The sequence below is a fragment of the Cydia strobilella genome, chromosome Z (assembly GCF_947568885.1).
Source record: "Cydia strobilella chromosome Z, ilCydStro3.1, whole genome shotgun sequence".
NCBI classification, from domain to species: domain Eukaryota; kingdom Metazoa; phylum Arthropoda; class Insecta; order Lepidoptera; family Tortricidae; genus Cydia; species Cydia strobilella.
The window spans coordinates 13,631,258-13,641,853 of NC_086068.1; the positions used below are offsets into that span (position 1 = coordinate 13,631,258).

The 10,596-nt window shown below is 36.5% G+C and overlaps 1 protein-coding gene across 2 annotated transcripts in view; it reads left to right on the plus strand.

Annotated features, from left to right (window-relative positions):
* The window catches only part of LOC134754378 (G-protein coupled receptor 52), a 28,350-nt gene extending 24,618 nt beyond the window's left edge, over window positions 1-3,732 (plus strand). For both annotated transcript variants that reach the window (XM_063690680.1, XM_063690681.1), the window contains 2 exons: window positions 1,040-1,752; window positions 1,844-3,732. In XM_063690680.1, coding sequence (XP_063546750.1) covers window positions 1,040-1,636 — 597 coding nt within the window. In that variant the 3' untranslated portion in view covers window positions 1,637-1,752; window positions 1,844-3,732. The remainder of the gene's footprint in view (window positions 1-1,039; window positions 1,753-1,843) is intronic.
* Window positions 3,733-10,596: the final 6,864 nt, after the last annotated feature.

Genomic DNA, 10,596 nt, shown 5'->3' on the forward strand with positions numbered 1-10,596 from the left:
ATAACAGTGACGAAGGGGTATTAACACGATACACATGCTGACAATGCCAAAAGGGTTTTGGCGGATGGTTCTAAATTAAGGCTGATGGCAATGGACTGGGTCCATATCAAGGAATATTTGAAAAAGACACCTGTTAATGTTATATTATCAACTAGTCCGCAAATAACCCTGGCTTGGACTACTTAAACATACGGTTATCATGTCGTGTCATCAAAAAGTCTGTAACATGTCAAATCCTGAGGCTGAAATGAAATTCTAATATATCAGCATGATAAACTATAATATTTTTTATTTCGTTTTAATATTAGATCTTTGTTTTCTATTTATTTGTAATTTTATGTGCCCAAATTTTGACGAGTTCAAGATTAGCATTTTTTTATCATTTACAATAACACACTGTTGTTCTTTTCATACACGACCGATTTTTCTTCGGGTTAAAATTAAAACTAAAACTTATGAAAATATTTTTTGCATGCATTGCATAGTTTACTGACTAGTACTGATCTCGCAAAAAAGAAATAGCCCATACGATTGCTAGTGCACACGTTTTGTACGAGTCCCCGAGAAAGCGGTGTAAAAATTCAGGGCTTGATTATTGAGGGCTAGCGCGTATGAATTCGCCGCTAGGGGCGCTAGTGTAGATGGTGGTCTTTTCTATAGTTCGAAATGTCAAATGTCACTTGTCACTTCAATGACTGACAGCTGTTCTTTAGTCTTTTGGACCACCATCAACAGAGGCGCCAACTGGTGAGCAAAAAAACGATAGCCCTCAATACGTGAATACGAGGATGATGGACGCACTTTTATCGTGTATCGTTGCACGCGTCGTAACCACATTATGTACGGAGCCGTATAGTGCCGTCTACAGTAGCTGTCAAAATCTAATTCTAAAACTAATTCAAATAATGAATCTTTGATAGGTACTTGTTAAAATGTCACGGCCATGATGACAAACGATTAAAGTGCGACCATCTTTCACTTCGGTATACCGTGGCATAATAAATTTGTGTTACTAAGCCCAGTCGCTTACAACGTTCAGGTACAAACTCGCACTCGAAGTCAGTGCTGGATGGTGTTCACTTGGATATCAGCGGCAATGCTCTGTTGCCCACCACTGCTAGGCTACAAGAAGGAAGCGAACTTCGACAAGGAGACCTTCATCTGCATGCTGGACTGGGGCACCACGTACGCCTACACTGCCACTCTCGGAATTCTCGTCCTAGGGCCAAGCGTAATCTCTATCGTTTATAATTACTCCTATATATTTTCAATGAAACGAAAGTTGAACAGTGGTGCACCTATTCACGATAAAGAATATGCAACTGCTTTAGCGGAGAACCTCGCTAACCCTAGCCACTGGATGAGCTTTATTCTCGTGTCAGCTTTTTGGCTTAGTTGGGCGCCTTACGCCGGGGTCAGGCTGTACGAGTACTTGACATCTCAGGAGCTTAAGATTCCGATGCTTCACTTTGGTGTCGTGTGGCTTGGAATATTAAACTCCTTTTGGAAAATAGTAATTTTAATCTCTTTAAGTCCACAGTTTCGATTAGCTCTCAGAATACTTTGCTTAACAGCCTGCTGTCGCACTAAGGGCCGGTTACAAGCCGAGCTTATAGGTATGGATAACGACGACTGAATCATCTTTTGGTCTACTGTTACGTAAAACAAATTGAAACTTTAATAACATACATATATTATTAAGAAACAGAGTGCGCATTACCTGGCGGTGCAAAAAAGAGTTTTGGTTGTGTAGTAAATATTGAATATGTACAGTCAGCGATACTATTAGTTTAGCACCTTTGCATACAAATTTCTATGCAGAGGGGGTACTTTTGCTCTGCAGCTGACTGTACGTCTGTTAGTTCGATAGAGGTAAATACAACCGTGTTTGTAATTGAACAGTGCCTGATAATAATAATAATACAATAAAAGTCTAAGAGTTATAACGTCGCCGCTTTTGCTCGTTTGAGTAATTCCAGTAGTAATCTCGAGATTATCGCTCAATATAGATTATTGTGGTTTCTTCTCTTTTTCTCTAGTACATTTTATGAACAGTTTAATTTTAACATAGCTTGGCGGTAAATTATTACTTACCTACTACATTATGGCATTTATAGTTATCAATCTTCTATTTGAGGCATTTGTTTTCAATAACCTCAAGTCTCTTTTTTTGTAAATATTAGTGCGTACCCTTTCGTGATTGTTTCATATAGATGGTCATATAAGGGTGCCTTTTGAGATATTTTGTAGGCTTGAATGACCCATCAGAACAAAATATTTTAATTTAATATCATATTTTCTTAGTCGAATCATAAGTTCTTTTAAAAGCCATTTTATGAATAATAAAACTTTGACTGTACCTGCAGCACAGCGAGTTGTATTCGCTGTGAACAACACTGTATAAGTAATTAGATTAGAGTAGTACATATAAGCTTTTGAACCAGCATTGCGGATCTTGAACTTTGTAGCAGTGGCTGAGGATGCAACCGCGCGATTAATGTAGGTACATCTCAACGCGAACAGAGAGAAGCCTACTTTCAATGGTTTCTACGAGTGTATAAATAATAAGTAGTAAAACGATTATTACGTTTTATCTATTAATATATATACTTGTAAAAGAACTAATGAGCTAACAAAGAGACCTTTCACACTATCCAATACGATCCCAGCTGACGCCGATAGTTTGTGACTGGCTATAGGAAGTATTTTTCACATAGGTACCTTGGGTACTGTGACAGCTGTCTTCTCAATATATTTTTGCGTTTAAAAGTTATTTCAAAATATCTTAAAAGCAATATGGAAAGATGAGTAATGAATCCATATCATTTGATTTTCAAACATTGTATTAGTAATTAACTCATTTTGTCGGTAAAGTTATGAATTATATGGAGGTGACAACTGTCACCGTACCCAAGCTATGTGAAAAATACTACCTATAACATTAGCAAATACATATGTGGCGGCACTGTTAGCGACATCGTCTCGGATAATGTAAAATGGCTCTAAGTAGTGTGGTTAACGCTTTAGATCGTGATTATTACACTGTCTTACGTTTCTTATGATAATAAATAAATAGATTAGGTAAATAGGTACATTGATTAGAGGGTATCATTCGTAATATATTTTTTTACAAAATATGTGTGAATAAAAAGCAATATGGAAAGATGAGTAATGAATCCATATCATTTGATTTTCAAACATTGTATTAGTAATTAACTCATTTTATCGGTAAAGATACTATAAAATCTGTAGATTGCAAGATATTCTAAACTAAAATTACTTAATATTGTCTTCGGTTACCGCGATAGTTACTCATGAAATAAAACTACGAAAACGGATTATATCGCGTATATTGAATTTATAATACATCCCGACGTTTCGAACTCTTTACAGCGTTCGTGGTCAACGGGTGACTGAGGAAAAACTACAAAGTGCAAAAATACCCACATACTAAAAATAATGAACCATCATAGACTATTAACTTTAAGGCTGGTTGTACATGCAAAATCGGTTCATAAGGCTAATAGTTACACACTACAATTATTTTCAAGTAAAGATATATATACGCGATAAAAACTACGCCGGCTCCAACCCTAGACCTCGGACCCGAGAAGATTTAATTCCCTCCTAAATTGTAGGAGGGTATCCCAATATGGAACCGGCAACAAACTCGGCGGGACACATCTTTTCAAAACATATTATACTCAGAATGTCCAACATCATCCAACACTAAGGTCTTACAGTCTAGGTCTCTAGGTAGTCTAGGTAGTCTAGGTCCTTAGTGTTGGATCCTTAACCTTATGAACCGATTTTGCATGCACAACCAGCCTTAAAGTTTAAAAGTCTATGATGGTTCATTATTTTTAGTATGTGGGTATTTTTGCACTTTGTAGTTTTTCCTCAGTCACCCGTTGACCACGAACGCTGTAAAGAGTTCGAAACGTCGGGATGTATTATAAATTCAATATACGCGATATAATCCGTTTTTCATAGTTTTATTTCTAAAATTACTTGTTTAATGGGTATGATTTTAACGCACAGCGGCGATGAGGATCTTATTTGTAAGTAGTATTTAATTTAAACAGCATTAAAGGTCACGTCAAGTTGTAAGCGGTAAGGGTGTGTTGTACATATGATGCGAACTTTTCCACTAGCGAGCAAAAGCCAGTCAAGGCAACTGCTATACCTATGCTGTCAGCGACAAAAATTATAGTAGGAAAATGTAAAACTTGGCACCGCATGTACTAGGTACCCATAGTATAAAAAAACTTTTTTGTACCTCTTACTTAATACATATTTGTGGCAAAAAATATCATATAATAAATGAAGATTTTATAAATTTACCTATTTTCATTCGCAGTGCATTATTCAGGTACGCAATCTATACGTCATAAAATAGTAAACGGTAGTATTTTGCGATACCTATTGTTTATTTGTTCTCATACTTACATAAACTGTCACGGGACCCGGACAAGATAATGTATAATGAACGAATGGAAAAAGGAAATCACATTCGGATAACTTACGTAATAGATAGTTTTAGTGATGTATTTTATTTTAACCATACATCGTTATCACTATCAGGCGGCCTCGAAACAGGCACGTCACGTAAAAAAAATAACCAGATATAATCAGTAATCAGTAGTGTGTCGCTTCCGTACGGGATTAAAAATTAAGTTATTTTGGATATAAGAATTGAGTTGTTTTAAGTTCTTTGTACAATCTACTGCATATTTGTCACGTTCAATTTGCATTACAGTCGAGATCATAAATATATATGTACTAGCTTTTGCCCGCAACTTCGCCCGCGTGATTTAAGAATATGTCGTTTTGTCTAATGTAAAGGGTTCGGGGGAGGCAGGGAAAGGAGATCTATGAAAATATGATTTTATAATGACTTACAAAAGATGGTCTTTATGGTTTATGGTTCGTAGATAGAATATGGCAACGGGAATGCACTTATTTTTTAGCCACCGTATATATATGTAGGTACTTACGATTTTTTGCATTTTACTCAGAATGGAAACCTAAACTTTTAACTTATAAGAAGCAAACAGACAACTACCTTCTTGCAGCACCTTGAATGTACTCATTACGGATGCAGGAAGTTTCCCGATGACTTACTACTCCCGCCCCGTCCGTCCCGCCACTCTCGCCGCGCCGCCCGCACTCGCCTAGATGACGACGATCGAGATGGCACCAAATACAAACTTAATAATTTTAAAGAAAAAAAAAAACCGACTTCAATGGGGAATGCCGCTGAAAGTTTACTTATTGTTGATGGTGCACTCTTAGATTCCAGACAATGAAATGAAAAAGACAGCATCTTTTGCCTAATTATGTAGAAAAGGAGGTAAAAACCACCCACTTTTCTAGTAGCATTACGTTTCTGTAAGGGTCGCAGTTCTTACCTAACCTAACCCACTTTTCTGATAGCATTTCGTTTCTGTAAGGGTCACAGTTCTAACCTAACCTAACCTACTTTTCTGATAGCAGTTCTGTTCTGTGAGAATCGCAGTTAAAAACCCACCCACCCACCTAACCCATTTTTCTAGTAGCATTTCCGGGTCCGGGTGTGGCTCCGGATCCGAGTCCGGGTCCGTGTCCGGCTGACCGGGACCAAGTTTGGGTCAGAGTCCGGTCTGGGTCCGGGTCCGAGTCGGGGTCCGGGTTCAAGTCCGGGTCCGAGTTCGGTCCGGGTTCAAGTCCGGGTCCGAGTTCGGTCCGGGTCCGAGTTGGGGTCCATGTCCAGACCCGGGTCCGGGTCCAAGTTTGGGTCTGGGTCCATAACGAAGAGAACAAATCGCCAAACGTGAACTATGTGTCATTGAAGAGTTCTATTCTGATCATCATCAGCAGCTCCACTTCATCAAACGTCACTTTTTTAAATGGAAATGCTGGATTTGTCGATAACTATACAAAAATCACTATATGTATGCCTTTAACATTCGAGGAGTTCCCTCGATTCCTCATGGATCCCATCATCAGAACTGCGTTTTGACAAAAACGGGACCAATCTGTATGTATATACTTACAATCAAATAAAGAATTTACAAAATCGGTCCAGAAATTACGGAGTAACAAACATTTAAAAAAAAAACAACCGAATTGAGAACCTCCTCCTTTTGAAATCTTGGTCGGTTAAAAATCTATTAGGATAACGCGGGTCTCGTTATCTCGCCGGTTACCCCCATAAGGGTCCCTGTGGGCGGCAGGCTCGGGGACGTCTGTCGCCTACACAAAGGTCCCTGCGTGGGCGGGCGCAATCAAGGCCCCCACTGAGGTGAAGGGGTAATTTCCCCAAGAGTCGGGTCCGAGTCCGGACGGCCGCTGGCGAGGTTGCGGAAGAGTACTTTGGCGTTCCTGGGACCTCGCCGTATAGAAGTGAGGCGGCAACAGAGGGGGTTAAGTGGATAAACGATGGGTCCCATTAGCCTGTATGGGAGTCCCACATAACCATCCCAGGCCCGTCCCTGCGCCTGGGTGGTATGCGTAACGCATTCCCCCTCTATAAAAAAAAGGGTCTCGTTCCATACCTCAAAAGCAAAAATAGAACCCTTATAGGATCACGTGTGGCTGTCTGTCAGTCCGTCTGTTACAACCGATTTGCTCCGAAACTACTGGACCGTTTGAATTGCAATTTGGCACAAATACGAGTACATCAAGAATTTCAAAATCATATGAAAATAATTAATGCAAATAAAAAAATCATTTATCCATATTTAAATAAATTTTAACGTATTTTTATAAATCTTCATTTTTAGTTTTAAAGTATGTCGATAGATGGCAGTGAATTTACAGTGGTTACAAAATTTACTATGACAGTACCGCTCTATCTTATTATATATGAGTACATTCAAGGTGCTGCAAGAAGGTGGTTGTCTGTTTGCTTCTTATAAGTTTAGGTTTCCATTCTAAGTAAAATGCAAAATACCTACATATATATATATATTCTACCTACGAACCATGAACCATAAAACCATCTTTTTTAAGTTAGTATAAAACCATATTTTCATAGATCTCCTTTCAGATTCTTAACATATTTATGAACTCGACTGTACCAAAAAGTGTCCAACAGGGTCCGCCGATAGCGCTTAACAATATTTTTTTAACTTTCGGTGTATGGAGTGTCTGTGTATTTGTTGTAGAATATCACATGAGTATTTGCAAACTGTAGTCTCTATTTCTCAAACCTAAGGCTGTGCTTAGATAATTGTGTGTTTATAATATTTTTATTTTTAGAGTAGTTGTAGTTAAGTTAATAATTTTTGTTATGATGCATTAGGCAAATGAGAAAGAGATATATGAGCAAAAAAAACTAACATATTAGCGACGCGACGCGAGGCAAGGTTTCTGGCTATTGGATTCAACAGACATGTTTAATTTATAACTAGGTATAGTAGGTACGGTTAAGTAAGCCTAATTAAAGTTATACTTGAATTAAATCGAGCCTTATTTGCCGTCTTAAGACAGAAAACTTCCGTAATTGTACATTTATGATAATGCCCAGTTTCCGTTACCTTAGAAAACAACATGCGGTGATAGCTACATACGTAACTAATAAATTGCATAGTATGAAGAATGTTTATAATATAACAATAGTGTTGTATAAATTACTATGTTCCTATGTTAGTAGTCCGTAGCACATACGCCTGAAGTAGGGGATAGCGGGGACTAACGTAACATTTTGTTCTTTGACCTTAGTTTCTGGTAAACCATTATTATTTTGATGAAATTGATGTAGTCATATATTATTATTAGTCAGGTCATAAGTTGTGTCGCAAAGATTTTTACTGATAAAAAAGTTACAGGTACAGATTCCTTATTATTGATATATATGTATACCTATGTATGGGTTGAAAGCTTATTTAATGCTGAATTACAATATAATTTAACGTAATTTACTGTCTCAGTTTTGCATAATTCTATGTAATATTCCAAAAAAAACTTATAAAAAAACGTGCAAAATATACGCGGCATGTTCAAGGTGATTTTGATCCCTATTTATTTATTTTTCTTTTTTACATGGTTGTATCTTACATAAAACAAACGCTGGGTCTTTTATCTTTCTTTTTGTATTGTACTGCGAAAATTTCAACTGTTCATGTTTTACCAAACTTACTCATTGGATGGCAGTGAAAAATAAGCGTGTTGCTGAAAAGTACCCTAAGTTTGAATGGTATTAGTATTAGCTGAAGTACAGACTTGTTGGAAAACTAAATGCTGGTGATAAAATAACGTTTTAATAAAGTAGGTTCATGTTAATAAAAAATTGACTATTTTATTAATGTGACACTGATTTTTACTCCCTTTTGTGAAGTATATTTTTTCACAATCCGCGTATTTTCGTCTAACGATAATCCCAAAGTATACAAGTAGTAAAGAAAGTCGCAATCTAAATTTTAAACGAATTATATATTATGACGTTTTGATCGGAATAAAACAAGTTTTCAAATCATGCCTTACTTTTTTTTATTGAAGGCTTTGTATTACATGTAATCAGTCAAAACCTTTGTTTGTGACAGAACTTATGACCAGACTATGTAAATTCAGTTCATGTTTTGTACATTAGCATCCTGATTAACCTTATTATTGTGTATTTTGTATGTATTAGAGTGACTTAATAAAATTGTTTGTTGTTGCTTTTGACCCCGTTGGCGGGCCAAAAGTAACACGTTGTGGATCGAAAGTAACAAGACAAAGAGGTTTATAATGAGTATGATACATATATTAAATCAAAAAAATATTAATTATCTAACTGAATATTAATAATAACACTTAAATATTTTCATTTTAACTGCTTAAACATATCTTTCATGAAAACAAATCATTTTTATATCAAGTAATGAGGTCAATTATTGTATTATAAACATGTTTTCTAATCAGATAATTTAAGATATGGCTTCTTTTCACTAATAAATATGGCACACATATAATTTTAATCATGATTGACGCATTAATCATGTGATCACATTTTACATTCATTACACTGTATTGAATGGAAATGTTATTTTTGTACCCAGCCGCATTTTTCTGAAAACATGAAAGATAATTTTGAAACGCCTCTCACACAACCTAATAGCACGTGCCGTGCGTTTCGATTGAATGCAAGTGCAGGTAGCGGCACCGGCTTTTACCTGATGGCAGCGAAGCGGTGTTTTGACTATTGGCTAAACCTACAGAGTAACTGTTACTTTTCACCCGCTTTTACGTTTGTCCCCGCTCTCCCCTACCTTCTTATCTATTTCTACGAAGCCTACTCGTACATACAAGTGTGTTCACGTTCCTCTGCTTCTATCGAAGATCCGGTGATATCAATTTAAATCTACATTGCCTTCATTGTACTTACTAAATATTAATGTAATTCTATAGGTACAGTATGCTTTAGCAGTAGGTACGTACTGTACCGTACTGCATTAGTTACCAATTTAAGAACAAAGCAATAGCATTAACGTGAAAGTTACAGTTTATTATTCAGTATAAGTTATGTAGAAGTTACTCGTGGAAAGTTAAGAATTAAAACTCAACTTGATATTAATAATGTCGTGGAATATGTAATAGCGACATTTAACTATTCATTTTTTAAATCTTTACGTAAAATTGACGACTACGTATATAGTTACATATAACGAGTTAACTAGAACAAATTTGTTAGTACCTATGTACATATTGTTATAAAATATGTAGGGTGTGTAACAAGTCATTTAAAAGTAATTAAAGTTTAAATTATCCTTAATACATATGTTAAATTTAGTGGGTTGGTACCCACTAAGTGCATATAGTCTGTGTGTTTGTGAGTTCAATTCAAATTTTTAATATGTACCTACCCAATTTTCGTGTACATAAGGTAGCTGGGGTTAGTTACGGACAGAAGGTTTTCCTGCGCATGTGCACTGTAAGCGTTCCTTCATAACTTTATTAATCCAACTGACAATACTATTCAAAGTAAAGCTAGACTAGTAGTTTGAGTTTTTTAAATATTTTGTTATTATTTTTATATGATCACTTTGAATAAGTACATTTCTGATCTATTAGACTACAAAAAACACAAATCTTATACTTAAATTTATAATGACTTGATTGCTCAAATTTATTTAACCGTGATACGCCCAGGGGGCCTAGCCAAGGTGCCAATCGTTTGCCCTACGACAACGAAACGCTTTCTGTCTCTTTATCGCTCTTACATATTAGTGCGATAGAGAAACAGAAAGCGTTTCGTTGTCGTAGCGCAAACGATTGGCATTTTGGCTAGGCACCCTGGCCGACTTGTGGAATTTGATTCGATTTGAAGCGAGCTCCCTATAAGTGAACATTGTAAGATTTGTAAGTCATGATACCATTTGGTAATATACCTACCGAACTTAGGCACCTTGCCTCGTAGGTAGTACTTAGTCGAAATCAGCCTGGGCATAGGTTCCTCGTCTTGATGTCTTCTGTTTTTTTTTCATATATTGTACTTAAAGTAAAGATGAGCATACTTAGGACGAAAGTGGAGTACCCACGCGAAATCGCCTTTCATACAAACGTAATTCTCATTTTTCTCTCGTGAGATAGACAACTGTGAATAAAATTTCACGTTTTCTCCATGGAAAAAGT